The following is a 22,104-nucleotide window of genomic DNA, read 5'->3' as shown; positions in this document are numbered from 1 at the left end:
ATATGGATAGGTTCGTGATATCAACCGGAAGACCGAGTCAAATTATATATATCATCAAGACAAGAGTGAGTATATAGTCCCACTTTTAAACTCTAAATATTTCGGGATGAGAATACATGTATTTTATGTTTTACGATATGGACACAAGTAACTGAAAAATATGTTCTACGTTGAGTTGTACCACTGGCATACTTCCCTGTAGCTTGGTAACTAATATTTACAGCGGTATTGTAAACGCGAATCCTGTTGATAGATCTATCGGGCCTGACAACCCCAACTGGACTGGACGACCAGTATTCAACGGTTGCACAGTACTTCGTTTTGTGACTACACTTGGTACGGTGTAGTAAGATTTCATATTAAAGGGAATATGCGACGTGAAAATGTTAAGTATGGTTACCAAGTGCTCAACCACTTAGAATATTTTTATTGAAATGTTTATATACGAAATCTTGTGGTCTATATATATATATATTGCTGCGCACTAAACCTATATCTCACCAACTTTATGTTGACGTTTTTAAACATGTTTATTCTCAGGTGATAATTAAAGCTTCCGCTGCATTATGTTGAATTTAAGCAGGATCATGCGTACTCATATTTGTGTCAAAAATAAAACTGCATATCCGAGGACGTGTGTTGTAAAATATACTAGAAATCGTGTTGTTATTATCATTTGTAAAGTTTGTAAGTCGAAGATTATCGTTAAACGATAATCATCTTTTTATTGTCTAAAGCTTGTAACAAAAATAATGGTTTGGTTTGTAATGTATAATATATGCAGTTTTCCTTTTTAAAAATGTCGCATATAGAGGTCAATACCTCGCAATGAAATCATACGTTATCTAACACGTTCTTATGGTTAAGGACGGGTTATGACATTCATGCCCGCCACTATTCGAACTGTACGGGGTCGCAGTTTCCAAGTCATGGCTCATTCATCAATTGGATGTTAAAAATGCTTTCTTACATGGTCACCTTCATGAAACAGTTTATATGCATCAACCAATTGGTTTTAAAGATCGCTCTCGTCCTAATCACGTATGCTTACTCAAAATATCTTTTTACGGCTTGAAGCATGCCCCACATGCATGGTACCAACGCTTTGCGGATTTTGTATACACTATTGGCTTCAGTCATAGCAAGTGTGATCACTCCCTAATCGTGTATCACAAGGGCACGGACATTGCTTACTTACTGTTATATGTGGACGATATTATACTTGCTACTTCCTCAAACCAATTGCGTGACCAACTTATGTGCAAACTTGGAAATGAATTCGCCATGAAAGATTTAGGTCCATTAAGTTCATTTCTCGGTATATCGGTGTCTCGAAACATTCATAGATTATTCTTGAATCAAAGCGCGTATGCGCGTGATATTATATCCCAAGCAGGAATGACTTCGTGTAATCCCATCACCACACCTGTCGATACACACGGTAAACAGAGTGCTTCTCCCAGTGATCCTTATCATGATCCTTCCTACTATCGAAGTCTCATTGGGGCGTTGCAATATCTGACATTCACCGGGCCAGATATATCCTACGCAATTCAACAAATTTGTCTCCATATGCATGCTCCACATGAGGCGCATATGCTTACACTTAAAAGAATAATACGGTATATAAAGGGGACCATTTCGCACGGCATTGTCATCACGAAGTCACCATCGCATTCTCTTGTGTCCTATACAGATGTTGATTGGGCCGGGTGCCTCGACACTCGACGGTCCACCTCGGGATATTGTGTTTATTTAGGTGACAACTTAATATCTTGGTCTTCTAAACGGCAACCTACTATTTCTCGTTCTAGTGCGGAAGCGGAATACCGAGGGGTTGCAAATGTCGTTGCCGAATCATGCTGGTTACGTAATCTACTACTAGAACTATGTTATCCAATCTCGAAGGCCACACTTGTTTTTTGTGATAATATTAGTGCTATTTATCTATCGGGTAACCCAGTTCAGCATCAACGAACAAAGCATATCGAACTTGACATTCATTTTGTCTGGGAGAAAGTTTCACGTGGTGAGGTTCGAATTCTACATGTTCCTACACGCTATCTGCTGGCCAATATCTTCGCAAAGGGATTACCACGTAATTTATTTGAAGAATTTCGATTCAGTTTACGTGTTCGGGAACCGACCGCTACAACTGCGGGGGGTAATAGTCAACGTGTATATATATGTCAAATATATTAGCAGATCATAGTTAGTTGTCATAAATATCACTTCCTAATATGTTGGAAGGTTTGTTATATTATCCTAAAATAACATGTAATAGTGTATATATGTACGGTGAGTTGGGAATGCAAATCAATCAAGGATATTACTCCTTTAGTTTTTTATTTTTTTTATTTTTTGCTTTTCGAAAAAAAAAAAAATTACTCCTTTAGTTTTTCACTTCTTGTTCTGTTATGTTCTGTTTCTAACTACTGTTTTAACCTTTTGATGTGTTATGACCCATTCTAAAAACTTGTTATGTCGTCCAATATTCTGTTTGAATTCATTGTCACAAGGTTGTTAAATTTGGTCAACTTCATCAATCATCGTACAATGTAGTCATCTAGTGTTTTTCATTGTTAAAAAAAAGGTCAAATAAGCATATGTAGGATACAGAAAGGGAGATGAACATAAACAGAAAATGTTTACTGTTTCAAATTACACTCTAAATTTAATCACAGAGATGTACAAGATGGATACGAAACGGAGAATAATTTATATTCTTAAATAACAACACCAGAGTAGATGAAGTTATATATATTATGTAACATACCAGGTAACACGTTCCCCGTAGCATGATATTGTCCGCTTTATTTTAGTAATGCTAATAATTAACTTAACCATAATATTAATAATTATAATTGTGGTTATAATTATGATAATAACAATATTTGCTAGTTGATACCTTTATTAGTAATAACTAGTTTAGTGGCCCGCGCTTCGCGGCGGGTTTTTGAACGACCATAAAGTTAATATTTTAAGTACTCATATATTACGAATGAATTTGAAAGAACATCAAGTTAAGAGTATGTGTTGGATTAATTTACGGTAATCGTAATTGTAAATAAGATGCATAAAAGAAGACTGTGTATAAATTCATTTATAAACACTATTTTTAGTGATGCCTTATTAGTGTTATTAAGTGAAAAATTCTTAACAAAATTTAATCTAATGTTATTAAAAAAGAATAAATTTTAACTTAAAAAAGTGGAAAAATTATATGTTTTTAAATATACTTGAAATTGAGATTTGAAATAAATAATACTCAACTTGATTTTAAATAAATAATAAACTCAACTTGTTAATCTTATACGGAGTATATAATATGGGGGATGATTCTCACACACACTTTTTTGATCCTCACACACCAATTGAGTATTATTAGAAGAGTAAAAAGTTAAAATAGGTGTGTGAGGATCAAAAAAGTGTGTGTGAGAATCATCCCCATATAATATCCTTATAATTTACCTACCTTTATTTTAATATTATGCAACTTTTTACTATCATTATTTTAAATAAAAAATTAAGAATGCTTATGAAAATTTGTTTGTTTGTATGGTACGAACCAACTTTGTTGCTTTATTTTCAAACTGTACATCACCATTAAAACCATTTCATTTCCTCCATGTCTTTTATTTTTCCTCAAGATAAATTTTTTCTTCAAAATAAAACACTACCCCTAAAAAAACCTCCCTACTTTTCTCCCACCTAATCTAGCTTTTGCCCCGCTACCTAACATTTCAGGCCATCGTCCTTAAAGATTTAAACCTTAGTGGAGTGGTTTGTAATTTTCTACCTTATGTTTCTTTTTTGTTTATTTTCACCTACCCATCTACTTTTTTTTCATCTTTTTTCTCCATCCAATTTTTTCCTTTCCTTCTATAATCCGGTTGTCAATTCCGATCCATCCACCACTGCTATAATCTATTTCTACTAAAATGTACGGCGCTCACACACACCACTATTCCACTCTTACATCTTTTTTTTTCTCAGCCTATTTTACAACATTTTTTAACAATTTATATTTATATATATATATAATTATATATATATATATATATATATATATATATATATATATATATATATATATATATATATATATATATATATATATATATATAAAATATAAATTGTAAAAAATACGGAGTATAAAAATATAGACTTTGGGTCTTTGAATTACAAAACAAAAACAAAAAATAGATTGGGCCTTTTAATGAATATGTAAAACTCTTTTGATAGTAATTTTTTATAGGTAAACATAAAAAGAAAAAAAGAATTCTTATGGAAACATTTTAGATGGGGCATGGGTCGGATTAAATAATTGGTATGGAAACAGATTATATGGGGCGAACTGGAGTTCACCTAATTTTTTTTATCTCATTTCACAAAGACACAAACCATCATTCTCTCTCCCAAACACCCTTTCTCAACCGTCTTTCATTTCTCTCTACACCGTCATTGAAACTCGCTATCATCGGAGCATCTCCGGCGCCGGAAATGGACCCGAAATTATGGCACAAACTATCGATCGAACTCCTCCAACGAAATCTCTCCTTTTTACCTCTCAAAATCGCTCTCTTCAACAACCACACACTTTCTTTCACCGTAAACCGCCGCTACCTTTTGTTTTTTCGATCAATCGCCGCTACCTTTTTTCCGATCAAAGTGTCGTATGTTCACATATTTTTTCCATACTCCGTATCTACTTATTTATGACTTTCATAGTCTCCTAACTTTAATTTTTTTTATCGTTTCGTTTTACATGTATTTTCTGCAGGTCGGTATAATCTGAGTGTAAGCTTCTAGATCAGAAGTTTTAATCTTTATTTTCAGATTTTTTTTTTATAAATTTGATTTTTCAGATCTTGTTTTTTATGTTCATGTCTCATTTTTATGTTAATAATAAGCATGTTCATTTTTTTATGAGGTTTAGTTTTTTCAGATCTGAGTAGTTGTGGTGGTTGCCGACATATGTTGCAGGATGTTGATGGCGGAGGCGGTCTGTTGCCAGATTTTTTCATATCTGAGTGCTTATTATTTGTTTTTTTTTTTTTTTTTTTTTTTTTTGTAGTTTAATGTTATGATGTAGTGGTGGTGATGATGTGGCGATATATTATTGGGTACCGTTGTCCTGGGGTTTTTTTTTATGGTGTAAAAAGACCAAAATGCCCTTTCCCGGTTACTGGTATACTGTAGCGAAGGTGGTGATGTGGTGGAATATGAGTGGTGGGCTGTGTCCATAGTTAGTGTATAGTATAATATAATAATAATAATATTTGTAGTTGTAATACTAATAATAACATTACTATTAATAACAATAATAATAATCATAATAATAATAATAATGTTAATAATAATAATAATAATAATAATAATAATAATTGTAATACTTGTAACAATAATTGTAATACTAATAATTATAACATTAATAATAATAACTAGTTTTCGAACCCTCGCTTCGCGGCGGGGGTTCGATTTTTAATGTATTTTATTGTGTTTAGTTACGGAGCCAGCGAGTGAAAAATCAACATATATGAAAAGTACCCTAAATATTTAGCTTTTTTAAAAGTGTTCGTTTTGCGTATAGTTAATGACATTGTGTTCATAAAATTATTTCGAGTTTAAGGATGGTGTCGGGAAAATTTAACTCGTTGCGAGCGAGAAGATATGACCTGTTGAATATTTGAATGGAGTTTATTTAAGATATTTTATGAAAATTTTGATTTGACGCTTTAACCCCTTGTGTTGGGGGTCGATTTTAATATTTGAACAAAGTGTGGGGGCTTTTGTGGTGTTACTTGAAAGAAAAAAAAGGTGAAAAGACGAAGCGGGGGTTCGATTTTTAATGTATTTTATTGTGTTTAGTTACGGAGTCTGCGAGTGAAAAATCAACATATATGAAAAGTACCTTAAATATTTAGCTTTTTTTTAAAAGTGTCCGTTTTGCGTATAGTTAATGACATTGTGTTCATAAAATTATTTCGAGTTTAAGGATGGTGTCGGGAAAATTTAACTCGTTGCGAGCGAGAAGATATGACCTGTTGAATATTTGAATGGAGTTTATTTAAGATATTTTATGAAAATTTTGATTGGACGCTTTAACCCCCTGTGTTGGGGGCCGATTTTAATTTTTGAACAAAGTGTGGGGTTTTTGTGGTGTTACTTGAAAGAAAAAAAGGTGAAAAGATGAAAATACCCCTGATACTATTCATAATTTTTGTCTAATAGTAGTTAAAACTAGTTGTGGAGCCCTCGCTTCGCGTCGGGGGCTCCGTTTTGAATGCGAGTTAAAAAAAAGTCTTGATCTATTTTGTAAAAAAGAATTTTTTTTCGACATCTAACATTGAAGGGTTGTTCTTTTTGCGAAAGTTGCTTCTTTTAGCGTTCCTTTTTTTTTTTTTAAGTTAGTAGAATTTTTTTTGTGAAAAAGAACGTTTTTCGACATCTTTTGGTAGCATTGAAGGGTTGTTTCTTTTATGGAAGTTGCATCTTTTATCGTTGAGGGAAAAAAAGGTAGTTGATTTTTTTATAAAAAAGAATTTTTTTCGACATCTTTTGGTAACATTGAAGGGTTAGTTCTTTTACGAAAGTTGCTTCTTTTATCGTTGGAGATAAAAAAAGGTGAAATGACTGAGATACCTCTGATTACTATTGATGAATAGTGAAACAGTGTTTTGTATTTTAGATAATAAAATTATGTGGTGGATTTATAGTGAATGAAAAGTGTTGTGGTTAAATTATAAAGTGTGAGAAGTATGTGGTAAGTTTGAAAAAAAAATATGAAGTTAAATATTATAGAGTTTGGGGTGGAATTGTAAATATCAAAAGTTTTGTGGCAAATGTGTAAGGCATGTGAAGTAGACTATTCATTTAGTCTATTTCTTTTAGATATATATAGTATAATAATAATAATAATAATAATAATAATAATAATTAATAGTTATTAGATAGTAAAATTTGTGTGGACGATTTATAATGAATGAGAAATTTTATGGGTAAATTATAAAGTGTGAAAAGTCTGTGGTAAGTTTATAAAAACTATGAAATTAACTATTACAAAGGGGTGTGGTTAAATTATTAAAAATAAAAAGTTTGGGGTAAGTTTGTGGGCGATTTATAATGAATGAGAAGTTTTATGGGTGAATTATAAGATGTGAAAAGTTTGGGATAAGTTTATAAAAACTATGAAATTAATTATTGTGAAGGGGTGTGGTTAAATTATAAAAGATAAGAAGTTTGGGACAAGTTTGTGAAGCATATGAACCTCCCTATTCACTTGGACCATCTCTTTTAGATATATAGATATAACTAGTTGTGGAGCCATCGCTTCGCGCGGGGGGTCCATTTTGAATGCGAGTTAAAAAAAAAGTTTTGATCTATTTTGTAAAAAAGAATTTTTTTCGACATAACATTGAAGGGTTGTTCCTTTTGTGAAAGTTGCTTCTTTTAGCGTTCGGGTTTAATTTTTAAAAAAAAAAAGTTAGTAAAGTGGGGGTTCGATTTGTATTTTAATAAAAGTTAGTGGGTTAAGTTTGTGAAATTTGAAGAAAAAAATTACGTATAAAGTGGGGGTTCGATTTGTATTTTAATAAAAGTTAGGGGGTTAAGTTTGTGAAAATTGAATATTAGTAAAAAAAAAATTAGTAAAGTGGGGGTTCGGTTTGTATTTTAATAAAAGGTAGGGGGTTAAGCTTGTGAAATTTGGGAAAAAATATACTTATAAAGTGGGGGTTCGATATGTATCTTAATGAAAGTTAGGGGGTTAAGTTTGTGCAAATTGAAAAATGAATAGTACTATTCATTTCCCCTTTACCTTTTAGATATAGGTATATGCAAATTGAAAAATGAATAGTACTATTCATTTCCCCTTTACCTTTTAGATATAGGTATATAATATGGTAATGCTAATAATAAATAAACTTTTATATAAAGAACTACCTTCTAAGGTTTTTATAAAAAGGATTGCACCGAACCGGGATCGAACCCGTGACCTCCCGTTCAAAAACACACTCCTTAACCAATCGTCTGTTTCTGTTTTTCTGACGAATACCACCATCTAATTTTATTTATCCCGTTCATCACAGTACCTTCTTCTTCACCAAATTAATTCGCCCAAGAACAATTTGATACTCATAAAACTGAGTTACTAGATTATTTTATAACTTGAATTTGAAACAGAACCATTCGTATTTGAGTGTTGGATTACCAGAACAGAAGAAAGAAATAAAATAAAAATAAAATAAAATCTCACAGCTCTTTTTTTTTTCTCCGTGAAGAACATATAATTCAAAACTCAAATTTTTGTACGTTTTAGCTCACGGTTTCTAAACGAAATAAGTTCTAAACTACTCCTAGAAACTGTATCCATCAACAATTTTACATAAAACATCAAAACGAATTCAAATTCTCTGAAGAACAAAATGTTTGACTTTTAAACCTTAAAGTTTTGACTCCAAAATTTAGGCTCAATTTGAGGAATTAGATTCTGAAATTTTACAGAAAGTTTGTATAAAAGACCCTTAACAAAACTACATTTATAGTTTTTGAAATTAAACTCGAATTTAGATTATCAATAAAAAGTATCACGAACAGGGATACCTGAGTCGTTTCTTTAAATTTTCTGTTTTAATTCATCCTGTATCAGAAATTGATAATTGATAATGGTGGTGAAGGAAACGTATGGTTTTATCAATAACATTGAGCTAAGCATATTTTTTGTAGCAATTAGAAATCGACAGGATGAATATTCAGGTATAAAATTAAATTAAAATAATAAAAAGCTGATGGAGATTGTTAACAGACTCGTACCAATTGTTGGAATAATATCATTAATTAGATACAGAAGTACAAATTAGATATAGTTTGAAAAGGATAGAAACTGGATTCGATTCTTATACTGTTATATATATCTTAATCATATTTGTATAAATACATATATCAGTATACGTTTTCATGTAGATATATATCTGTTTTTAATAACGTACATATATGTATCTGTATATATCTATATCTATTTTTATTTTTATTTTATTTTTATCCGTATTTATATATCTTTTTTTTATATATTCAAATTTATAGATCAATCTTAAATACAATAATAATATTACAAATACTAATATTAATAATTATTTTAACAATATTTCTAATAACTAATGATAATGATATAAGATGATAACAATGATATTATTATTGATAATGCTAATAATGATTTTCATTTATAAAGGTACTAATAACATCTAAAAATAATACAAATAATAATTAAGATATAACAAGTTATATATATTTATTTATATATCTGTATCCATATCTTTATGTATCGAATATATTTTTATACCTGTATATTAATTATTTAAAGAAACATAATAAAATTACTTATATAAACATTATTATTCAATATTAATTTTAATAATAATAATTAAACTATTAATAATTAATAATAATAATAATAATAACAGAGATAATAATGGTAATAATATCAATAATATTAATAATAATACTTGTACATATCAAATTTCATTTTAATTACATCTTAATAATTTTAGATCTTATTTTACATATTTAATTGAAATGTTTAAATTATATTTCATAAATTTCAATTTATTATATATACTTACTTATACACACACACATATATATATATATATATATATATATATATATATATATATATATATATATATATATATATATATATATATAGTGGTAGGATCAAGAGGGAAGTAACCATTCGGGGGGAAGCGGGGGGAAGTAAAAACTTTTTTTTTTCGTTTTTTGAAAAAACTTTGTTCACAAACATTATAGATGAGATGAAAATATGAACATTTAGTAGAGACACTTTGTGATAAATGTTTTTATTTTGGCGGGAAAACGCTCGAAGAAGTAATATATAACAATTATCATGTTTTTCGAGCGTATTTTGAGGTTTTAGCTATTAGGGTTTAGATATTAGGGTTTATAGGGTTTAGATATTAGGGTTTAGAAATTTAGGGTTTAGGGTTTAGATTTAGGATTTAGATTGAGTTTTTAACACGAACGGTTTAGGGTTTAGGGTTTGGTGTTTTGGGTTTATGGAATAAATCCAAAACACCAAACCCTAAACCCTAAACCCTAAACTCTAAATCGGGCTAAATTTTACTTCATAAAACATGAAAAAAAAACGTTCATATTCTTCACGAACAATATTATCTTGAATGTTATTTTTGCCGATCGTTTTTCCGCCTAAATAATAACATTCATCACGAAGTGTCTCTTCTAAATGTTCATATTTTCGTGTGATCTTGATGTCGGAAAAAAAAATTCAAAAAAAAATAATTTTTTTTTTTGCTTCCCCCCGCTTCTCCCCGATTGGTTACTTCCCCATTGATCCTGCCCCTATATATATATATATATATATATATATATATATATATATATATATATATATATATATATATATATATATATATATATATATATACACACAAATGTTCGTGAATCGCCGAGAATGGTCAATAGGGCAAATGCATTTATGTAAACTGTTCCGAAATTTTGAGACTCAACTTTACAGACTTTGCTTATCATGTCGAAATCATATAAAGATTAAGTTTAATTTTGATCGGAAATTTCCGGGTCGCCACATATTAAGATTACAACATCATTTATTTTTATATTAATAATTGCAACATAGAACATATAATATCATGACAAAAGCAAACAAACTCTATGGTGACCCTTAACCTTAAATGCTGTCCCATTTAGCCCATTTCTACGCAATGCCCAATTATCATACCAGCAAACAAAGATAACTTTTGTCTCAAATACCCCACAATTTACATGATATATAGCATTGTCGATATATATTGTACAATAAACAGAACATGAAAGTGATGTAAGTTAATTTTTTAACAAGCCCGAATCATTTTTACCTATAAGATGACTATGTTTTCTTACAATTATATTCCAAAAAAAAATTGTACTTCTAGATTTTTTTTTACTAATATACTGCAACATTTACAAATCACTAGCTGGATATTCATGGGCTCAAATAAGTAAAAAATAAAATAAAATAAAACTAAAAAAGTGGTTAAAATGGCGGGAAATTATATGATGATGATAGGCCATCTCATTCATCAACTATCACCAACCAGGCAACCTTCAAAACTAAGAAACCTCTTGAAAAGAGCATCATACCCTTCTTTACCTATTCATTAATTCTTATGATCTATATCTGTTAATTATTCCTTCAAATCATAGATTTCCTCCAATTCGCGATGATTTCGGGTTCAAGATTTTTCGTTTTAACTATTTTTGTATCAATTGTGGCGATTTCAATGGTTGTAGGAGATGAATGCAATGATGATGTCAACAGTTTTCTTCCTTTTCCTTATGCTAACATGTCACATGTGGTGTGTAAACAGATCTGGAATTCATTTGTTATTCGGGTAAGTTTTTCACTTCCCCTGTATCATTTCATATTAGCTAAGTTTAGGCATGATAGTTTTAAGGCTCATGATCCGTACACCACTATATTTAGTCATACGCTATCAAAGGGTTTAAACATTAAACCAGAGCACATTTGGTGGTGTATGGCTAAAAAAAAGTGTTGTACAGATCACCTCTATAGTTGTAAATACTCTACTCTAGCAAATGACATATTTGAAAAGTAAAACTAATTTATAAATTCAAGACTTTTTTTTAATTGTGATTAAAAATATTTATTTCTAATAACAGTACTCCCAAAGCAAAGACAATGTTGTGACAATTATATTATCAGCAACTTACACAAGTGGATATGTTGCAATGGGTTTCTCAAAGGATGGTATGATGCTTAACTCGAGCGCTATGGTCGGTTGGATTACCCGAAAGGGTACTCCAGTAATTAAACAATATTACGCCGAGGGATTTGCGCCATCACAAGTGAAACACGATAAGGGCGAGTTGCCCTTAACGAGTATTCCTCCTTTTGTTACGGTCTATGGTGCCAAGATTCATTTAGCATATCAACTAAAGTACCCGAGCAAACTCAAAACACAACCGATTCTATTGGCCTTTTCAAGCAGATACCCCCAACATCATCTTTTAGCGGTTCATGATGACAAGACAACTATCAACATTGATTTTTCACAAGGTTGGTTTAGTTGGTTGATAATTTTTACTTATGAGACTTGTTTGGTTGACCTTGATAGTTAATGCTTTCGCCTTTTTGTATTCAGGTTCTTCAAGTTCAAGTTCAAGTTCTGTAACGCCTGCTAACAATCTACACCGTTCAAAAACGACCCATGGAGTATTGGGTCTACTCGGATGGGGTCTTTTATTGCCATATGGAGCTATTGTTGCTAGATACTTCAAGCACAAGGACCCCTTATGGTACTATTTGCATCTAGGCTTTCAGTTCGTCGGGTTCATATTTGCAGTCGCTACAGGAATTGTTGGACTAAATATGTATAACAAATTTAGTTTCCATGCGCCAGCACATAAAGGCATTGGAATAACTGCCATAGTTCTCAGTGTTCTCCAGGTACAACAGTTAAATAAATTGCTACTACTATTTTGAATTGACTTTAAAAGTCAAAGTAACAGACTGGATTTTATTTTATGAAGTTATCAAGAAAAAGCTTGATGGGTTATTGATTCAATACAAAGAACATTAAATGAAAAAGATTTGGGGTTGGAAATGTGAAAATGTTTCAAAATTTATCAAATTGAATTTAAAGGTTTGACTATAAAAGTCAAAATATTAGGTCCATTATGTATTTCTTGTATATGTCTTGCATTTCAGGTTATGGCATTCTTCATAAGACCTGATAAGGAGAGTAAGCATAGAAAGTACTGGAATTGGTACCATCATTATGTTGGAAGAATTGCTCTTTTTTTTGGAGCTTTCAACATATTGCTAGGAATACAACTTGCTGATGCAGGAAGTTCATGGAAGATTGGCTACGGATTCGTTCTTGGTGCAATCATACTTACTTCTATTGTTCTAGAAGTGTTGAAGCTGAAAACTCCAAACAAGTTTTCTTCAAATCCACCTTTCCCAATGGATCCGGTCCATTAGAGGTAGAAACGATTACGATCTATGAAATATGATGTTTCGAATAGTGGAACCAAGAACTATTTTAGAAGACCATAAGGTTTGATAGAAAGAGGCAAATGCCTCTGTGATGAAGGTGTTTTTTTTCTTAAAGATTGTTGAAGAACAGAGTTTTGTACATATAGGTAGCTCATTGTTATTGTGATTCAATATGGGTTTGATCATAGAAATTGCTATTACTTGGTTTTTTTGGGTGATTGTATGTAATTTTCTTGTTATAAAATTTTTTTTAATCAAAACAATTTTTGTTATAGATCCTAAAAAATTGTTCCAATACATTATATATTATGTCTCATGAGATATGATTTACTTGCAATAACCAACCAACTCGAATATGTATGTAAAAAAATATTAAAGAATTAAAATGTTGGAACATATATGAGAGTCCATAATTGAGTGATCGGAAACGGAAAATAGTAAGGAAAAAATGTTACGAATTTGTAGTGGACCCTAATAAAATTATGTGATTATAGTATCGTTAATCCTAAAAAGTACGAACAACAAATGGATAATCACATGCATAAACAATAAACGTAAAGCATAAACGACAAAAGGAATTAATGTGGTTATATCCCTACTCCAAAAACAGAGAAAGATTTAGTCCACGGGCGCAAACAAGAGATTTTTCTTTATTATTGTGCACACATTACAATGAGGCTTTGGGTTGTTAGACTAGTGATTGTTGGCCCATATGTTAGGCCATGTTTTATCTTGTATTGGGCTTGGCCCACCTTGCTCTAGTAGGGTTTCTGCCTTTATATTTGTGCTTCGTATGTACAGTTCGATCATTCAGAAATATACAAATCACATGCTGACATGGTATCGAGCCGTGTAAAACCTCAAACCCTTTTTAAGGAACATGTTCCTTAATGATGCGCATAGCTGCACATCTATGTTGCGCTATACCAGATCAGCGCGCGTCACCCCATATAATCGTGCAGGATCATATCCATACGCTGGCTATCGCGCTATCTAATCATGCATTGATAATAAGCTCGCAAATGCTGATCACGCAGTTTAAACATAGCGCCATATTTAGGAAACGAATAAGGCTAGAAATGTATTATGGCGACATTAAAGAAGAAACGACACCTGTAGCAACAGGCTGCGATCCTGACATCGCAGGGCGGCCAGAAAAGGACAGCATGGGTATAAAGGAGACGGCACTAAGATAATGACAGTACTTTTACAGCTTTATGAAATAAAAGGACGGAGACAATACACGTGGCACCAACATATCCTTTTGTCCCTTTACGTGGCACTAAGGGTCAAAAGCTCACAAGTATAAATAGAGGTTACATTGAACAAGACAAGAGAGAGAAACTCTGGAATTACATTCCATTATTCACTCACAAGAATACTCTCAAGAATATCCCATTCCAGCTAACCCGCGCAACCGGAATAGCTCCCTCAAACACTTTGCGATTTCAGGTAGCGCATACAACGTAAATCCTAACACTGCCCTTGGGCCATCAACCCCGGTTAACACAAATGATGGTGGGCTACGTTTAACCACCCTTTCTGAGATAATCATCTCGTATGAGGGTTATTCACGGTTCTCCGGACCGGAGAGTTAAACTCAAAAAACCCTTAAACCCCCCCTTTATTGTTGATCTCGCATGAACCGAACCCTTTGACCATTTTATGCTTGATCAAATGGCGCCATCCGTGGGACTCTAAGTTAAAAGATTTTGTTAAAATATTTTCTCCTTAAAGTTCTTTACATTCAAACGTTTCTTTTCGTGTGTGTTTCAGTCCCAGGTAACTTTAAGCGCATCGCAAAGAAATGGCGAGTCAACCGGAGGCTTCAAAGGAAATACCGGTACATCCGCAAGCACAACGTGTATCTAAACCTGCGAGTGCACATGCTAGCAGCGGCACAAATGCACAATCAACAAGAACTATCCTTCCTCCTTCACCGGACTTCAAAGCCCCACTACGCGACCGATACCATGGGCAGCAAACACCACATATGTGGGAACCATTCCCATCTACGTTGGTGCGTCCGGTTCCTCTGCGCACGGTACTAAAGCTGAATTCTTAAGTATCGAATCGCGCACACCCACTACACCAGCCAGCGCAATAGAAGCTTTGCAAAAATTGGGCTTTGACACGAAAGAGCTGAATATTCACAGCACTCAGCTAAACTCGGGATTGTATCAGACAGCGCCGCTAGTAAAACAGCGCCGCTAGCAAAACAGCGCCCAAGCCCAACAGTCTATGTCTCCCGGCAGATACCTATCAACGCAGTGTCAAACTCTACGCCAAGCACTCAAACACTTAAAGAGCGCGCCCAAAATCAAGCTAATATGATCTACTTGCTAATGAAAGGCGGAGCTCATGATTAGAAATTTGTTCGCAAGCATGAAGGGAGTTAGTGTTAAGCCTAACTTTGAGACCGCGCCTACTTCTGAAAAGTTTGCGTCTCACATACTTAACTACGTTGCCCCTACCTTGCCCACGATCCCGCTCACGTTAGGATACTACGATGCACTTTCGGATCCTGATGATTTCTTGCAGAAATATGAGATATTTGCTCGCAATCAAAGGAGGGCTGATGAAACAAAATGCGTAGAATTTCCTCCCCTTCTCGAGGGAATAGCGCGTCAATGGTTCAACAATTTACCTACGCCACTTATCATCCCTCACCGTGATTTGAGAGAATGCTTCTTGCTCAACTTTCACAACATGAGAGCGACCAGAAGGACTCATGTCGAGTGTCATGATATCAAGCAGGGACGCGGAGAGTTTGGGACAGTTTATCGATAGATACAGTCGAGAAGTCCCGCCTATTCCCAATTTGGCAGAGTCCCAGAAAGTCTCTGGATTCATTCATGGAATTTGCAGAGAGCGCCACTTACAGTTATGGCAAGAGTTGTGAAAAAGGCCACCGGAAACATTGGCTGAGACCATCAGAGAAGCACACGAGCATTTGCGCACAGCTGAAGACACCATATGGTATTCAGGGTATAGGAATAGCCACGGCCGTCGCGAAGACCATGATTCAACAAGAGGAGGCCGTAGCTCGTATAAATCTCACAAAGGATACCAGGATAATGGCCCCTATCAGCACGACAATGATAATAGGCACGGGCATACTAATGGGCGTCATGGCAGCAATAATCTGCGGAATAGAGACCGGGAACACAGCCAAACGCCCATCAAAAACTTGGCAAAAAGCCTCAAAGAAATTCTTACGAAAGAGCCAATATCACAGAATTTTTCCTGGCCTGCGCGCATGTCGGAATATGCGAGACGCGACAAGTCTAAATTTTGTGACTTTCACGATGATTATGGTCATGAGACTAACAGGTGTAAAATGTTGACGGATAAGGTAGTTGCATGTTTGAAGTGATGTGAGCTTCAGCACTTAAAGGAGCCAAAAGAACGATCGCGCAAGGAGGAGTACGATGAAGACAATGAAAAGGGGCGAAATAAGGTGATCCAGGTCGTCACAAAAGAACGTATGGCAGCAAAAATAAGACCTACGCACTCTCGGGAATACATGCAGGTCCCATTTTTAACCTGCAAAAGGAGCTAAGAGCGATCTCACCGTGATTTGTGGATGTTTTCCAGAGTTATGACTCAAGATATGGCGTCTTTGCGTAGACACTGGCAACAGCGCCGACATCATGTTCGAGCCATACTTCCAAAAACTCTCGCACAGACTCAAACTCGGCTTGAATCCATCAAAAGAAAAACTCCGAGGACTCTCTGGTAACCTACTGCTAACCCTAGGGATCTTAGAGGTCAAACTACAGCTCAAGGATGATGACAATTGGAAGAAAAGGCAAACTGAGAAAGTGAAGTTTAGCATCATGCGTGCGGCATCAGGCTGTGATGCGCTTTTGGGATACCTGTCTTCGCAGAAGTTTGAAGCAGTATTCTCCATCGCGCATTCCCACGAAAGCTGGAATTGTAATGATAATGTCAAAATCACCAGAAAACAACAACAATCAGGTATTTTACTAAGCTATTGATTCCGCGATTATAAGATGGTTACTTGATCTGAATAGATGCTTAAACGCGTAAACAGTTCAGCACGCTTACCGCATTTAAATGAGCACAATCTTGTATAATCCGAAACATAAGACGCACGTTTTAAATGCACATTAACGCATATCCACACGCATTCGTTGATTTACAAAAAATATTGAACTGGTCTAAACAGGTCCCAAGGAACAACACAATGGAAGTTGGAGAAGGAAACAACCAGACCAAAGGAGCAAAGAATAAAGAGAACCACGGCACTTAGCCATGAAGTCGCGCATAGCAAATGAGAAGACGTGTGCAGAGCCTGTAGTTTTTAGTCCTGCTTTTCATATGTTGTTCCTAGAAGAAAACTGTCATATTACCTATGTAACTGCGCTAGCCAAAAAACTATTGTAATCAACCTCGGCAATACGCCTATGTTTCCTTTATTTTCCAAGATATTTTCTGAGAAAATCTTTGTGCCATATATAATGTAAAGTAGCTCTTTAACTTGGAATGGTGTGTACAGTAACGAATACCCCACACACTCCTGCCTTTGAAGGGGTGTTTTCTCCAACCCCCATGCGACAGAAGCTTGTTTGGTGACAAGCTAGATTTTACTACCGGAAGGTGACTGATGGTGTTTGTGCAACGTACATCTTTTACCCTCAAAATTTATATATGATTTAAATACTACAAATAAGCACACACAACTAACGAGCACTTAGAACCCGGTTATTATAGCACTTCAATATAAGTATTCTTATTAAGTTCATCCCAAGGAAGCGGTATAAGTCGAATATTTGAAACTATCAATTGTCCTAGGGTTTGTTTGATTGGGGGTTTTTTGATTGATATAAACTAACAACTAAAACTTGCACAATTAAACAAACTTAAACTTAACAAGTAAACTAGTAGCAAGAAACAAGTAACGAAGTATTAAGACTTAAATCAAATTAACTAAGAGGTGTTCACTTATCTAATCATCTCTATGCTTGGATTGCCCCATTTTGCCTATTTTGTTATCACAATAGTTGTTGAACTATTAAATGTTTAGCATCACTACTAAACCTCAAATCATATAACACTCCGCGAATTCACATAAGCATTGTATTCTAAGATCGAGTTAAGCACGATTTGGTTATTGAGATTATGCCTAGGTTGAAATCACTTAAAACCCCCAATTATCTAAATCACTTAAGATAAGCGGCACTACTATGTTGACTAAAGGCCAATTGAAAACCAACCTAGATCAAGAACACAATCACTTGAAATTCCTAAACTAGTTATCTAGATCACCTAAGGTGTTGAAGCACACATTGATTCACTTCTCAAATCACTAAGAGAGCTACTCAACATATGTAATCAAAGTCAAGCCTAAAACAAAATCATAGCAATGGATCTTTAGCTAACTCAATAACACATGATCATGTAATTCATTCAAACAACATTATTCAATTGATTTTGGGACAAACACTAGCATTAGAGATTCATAGATAAGCAAACACAAGAGATTTAGCCAATCATGGCTAAGATCAAACTAATAATAAGCATAGAAACATAAATAATCATCATCTTCAAGTTATTACAAGTAAAGTATGTAAAGTAAAGTGAAGATTACAACCCAAAATGTAAAGAAGATGAAGATCTAAGCTAATCAATGATGAATCTAGAGCTAGCTTCCTTGAATCCACCTTTAATCACCAATGGATGATGAAATTAGGGTTTTGTATGTGAAATACGGACCTAAGACAGCTGCTCTCTAAAGATGCATATGAAGAATGACCTAATCTCGTTCCTTTTATAGTGCTAAAAATCTGGGTTGAAACAGCGACAGGAGCGCCGCTTTTGATGCAGGAGCGGCGCTTTTGGCTTAAATGAGGAGCGGCGCTTTTGATCAGGAACGCCACTTTTGGCAAGATTTTGGGACGGCGCTTTTGCTATAGGAGCGCCGCTTTTGGCTGGATAGGTGCGGCGCTCTTGACTTTAGGAACGGCGCTTCTGGCCACTGGTGGAAAATGAAGCCAAAATGTGCATAAGAACGTTGCTTTTCATGTTGGTGCGGCGCTTTTGATCCACAGGAGCGGCGCTCTTAGTTGAGGAGCTTTTTGAGCTGAATCATGCACTTACCATTTCCTTAGCCAATTTTGCCCAAGATTTGTTCAATTTTACACCAAATCAAGTCCTTAGCCCTTAAATTACCATTTAGCTCAATAGCACACAAAATAGGCTCCAAGATCGTCAAAAACCGAACAAAGTGAGGGAGATATCGCGAGATAAAACATATATAAATGGAGCGATATCAGTGACGAACATTGGTTTGTCCTAGCCGCACCCGAGCAGAATACGAGATCTGTAAGTCATGACTATAAGCGATAGGGTTGGCCGCCCTTGACCGCAGTCCTAAGTGTTGGCGTACTTAGAAGACTCTCGATGCGCAGCTATTAGGGTGCGTGATTTAAGTCTATGTTGTGTGCACAACAGCATATATGATAAATCACACACTGACATGCCTTGAGTATGATATACGATTAACAAATTTAACTTGTTTAAGCCACGCACATAACGTGCTTGAAACGATTAAGTCAATACGCGCACAATTGGTGTCACTACAATTCGCAAGTACAGTTCTAAACCCGGTATTATGCATGCACAATATTCGAATACAAGTTATAAAAGCAATAATGCGAGCAGCAAGAAATATTAGTTAAAAAAACAAAATTCTTCATTTCATCAAAGTGTTCACTACAAAAAGCACAGTGCGCGTACAATACGAAAATGTAAAAAATTACAAGGCAACATTCAACAACTACTTAATAGCAGCCCTTACACTAACGAGATTCCTACACTGAGAAGAGCTCCTCCTTCAATGTTGCATACTTGTCTTGTATTTAGGAGGCGTAATGAAAGAATGTACCAAGTTCTTTATACACACCCATGTACAGATCTGTCTCTGGATTTCCCCTTTTAAAAAAAACAAAAAAACTTCAACGCGCTTGCCAGGATATAGCCCGTAGAGCCTTTTCAAATCGAGCAGCTAAGGGTCAAGAAGTTATTAATCTTTTCGGTGGTGCGGGGCAGCGAGTTGCGTTAACTCCGAGCCTTGGAACCCTGCCTGATTGATTATGTGACAAATACGCCTCAGTCGTTATATGCTGAAGTGAACCTCTTCTTATCGCACCTGACCATCACATTCAGGCGGGACCCAGCTAATTTCCGACCAAGGATCAACAAGCTCGATCCAACAAAGGACAGGGAGCAGAAACTTGCTAGATCTTACTATTATTTGGACAACTAACTTGGTTATATTTATATATCAGTTCGAGTTGCCAGCTTGTTAAAATACAGAAACACGTTCTAGAGAGGGCCATGCGCGCCCCCGCCACCAGCTGCGCAACAAAAGAAAAACGATTACACGTTAGAGAAAACAATACAGAAAACTAAAAAGACAACCGAAAGGCACGCAAAAGAGTGCCCTCGCCAACCTGCTTTTTTCTTGCAAGACTTCTCCCCATCCTTGTCAGCATGCTGACGCCCCTTCTTGTGGGAAGAAACGCCCTGATCAGCCCAGTCCCCTTGGTTTACAACAGGAGGGGTGGGCACCCTAGTACCATGATCGCTGGACTCCACATCTGTGCATAGAACCCGTCCTTCGCAGAGTGAACACAACCCTCTAGTGCAGGTAACTCGATGCCAGTAGAGGGAACGTTGCCCCCCGTGCCGGTGGTAGGTGGATAGCGAAGGGCACTGAACTTCGTAACCTTCAAATACAAAGCTAGTTTGGCGATGTGAGTATTGTTGGCACGTTGACTGTTATTAAGAGGAATATGAATGAAAGGGTGAAGAAGGATATAATCCCCCATGACGTCCTCCAAATCCTGGCAAAAGATCGTTGAAGAATATCTCCCCAATGTTTATTTTCAGTAGCAGAGAAAAAAAAAGACGAAATTTCGTATGAGAAGAAAGGAAAAAAAAAGCTGGAAAAAACGTCGGATCAGTAACTCGAAGAAGGAAAAAAGTGTGCAGATGATGAACACTTCGTAAAAAGAAAGGGGATATTTATAGGAATAAATTGGAAGGGAGAGCATGGAAAAATGAAAGGCCCATCATGGCCGTACACGTGTCACAAATATGGTGGAGGAAGATCTAACAGTCTATAGTGATCATGTCAGAATAATGATTACGTTGACAATTCCAAGTAATAGGCCACAGTGACCGTGTTAGAATGATGATTGAGTTTACGGTTTCCCGTGCTTGACAGACTGACAAGCCGTAAAAAACCATCCTGGAATTAAATACACTGATCTAATGCACTGTGTGTCATACTTAGGATTCTGCACCGCACACGGTTTCTTACATTAAATGAAACTCTCTGACGCACTAAATGTCATAAATAGAGTTCTACATCGCGCACAATATCCAGCATTAGATGCACTTCTCTGACGCACTGAACGCCATAACTAGAATTCTACATCGCGCACAATACCTAGCATTAGATGCACTTCACTGGCGCGCTGAATGTCATAATTAGAGTTCTACATCACGCGTAATAAATTGTGCGCAATATAGAACTGGGGGACTTAATGATGTGCATAGCTGCACATCTATGTTTTGCTAAATTAGATCTGCGCGCGTCGCCCCATATAATCGCACATGATCATATCCATACGCTGGTTATCGCGCTATCTAATCATGCTTTGATAATAAGCTCGCAAATGCTGATCACGCAGTTTACACATAACGCCATATTTAGGAAACGAATAAGGCTAGGAATGTACTATGGTGACATTAAATAAGAAACGACACCTGTAGCAACAGAATGCGATTCTGACATCGCAGGGTGGCCAGAAAAGGACAGCAGAGTATAAAGGAGACAACACTAAGATAATGGCTGTACTTTTACAGCTTTTTGAAATAAAAGGACGGAGACAATACAACGTGGAACCAACATATCCTTTTGTCCCCTTACGTGGCATTAAGGGATAAAAAGCTCACAAGTATAAATAGAGGTAACATTGAACAAGACAAGAGAGAGAAACTCTGGAATTACATTCCAT

General features: G+C 35.1%; 2 protein-coding genes and 1 long non-coding RNA gene across 3 annotated transcripts; all 3 read left to right on the top strand.

The window, feature by feature from the left end:
* Nucleotides 1-996: 996 nt before the first annotated feature.
* Nucleotides 997-2,202, top strand: LOC139864116 (uncharacterized mitochondrial protein AtMg00810-like). Its single transcript, XM_071852700.1, has one exon. The coding sequence runs from the start codon at nt 997-999 to the stop codon at nt 2,200-2,202; it is 1,206 nt and encodes a 401-aa protein (XP_071708801.1).
* A 2,196-nt stretch (nt 2,203-4,398) lies between these two features.
* LOC139861104 (uncharacterized) lies at nt 4,399-5,067 on the top strand. The gene is made up of 3 exons (XR_011763651.1): nt 4,399-4,676; nt 4,784-4,800; nt 4,949-5,067. It is a non-coding gene; the product is annotated as an uncharacterized lncRNA (long non-coding RNA).
* A 6,188-nt stretch (nt 5,068-11,255) lies between these two features.
* LOC139861073 (cytochrome b561 and DOMON domain-containing protein At3g61750) lies at nt 11,256-13,199 on the top strand. Its single transcript, XM_071849375.1, has 4 exons — nt 11,256-11,426; nt 11,716-12,112; nt 12,198-12,502; nt 12,764-13,199. Exons 1-4 carry the CDS (start codon nt 11,256-11,258, stop codon nt 13,037-13,039), a joined length of 1,149 nt encoding a protein of 382 aa, XP_071705476.1. The 3' UTR covers nt 13,040-13,199.
* The last annotated feature ends 8,905 nt before the right edge of the window (nt 13,200-22,104 follow it).

Source organism: Rutidosis leptorrhynchoides, chromosome 8, assembly GCF_046630445.1.
Source record: "Rutidosis leptorrhynchoides isolate AG116_Rl617_1_P2 chromosome 8, CSIRO_AGI_Rlap_v1, whole genome shotgun sequence".
Taxonomy (NCBI): domain Eukaryota; kingdom Viridiplantae; phylum Streptophyta; class Magnoliopsida; order Asterales; family Asteraceae; genus Rutidosis; species Rutidosis leptorrhynchoides.
The sequence above is the reverse complement of the archived record's forward strand: the minus strand, read 5'-3'. Positions and strand labels throughout refer to the sequence as shown.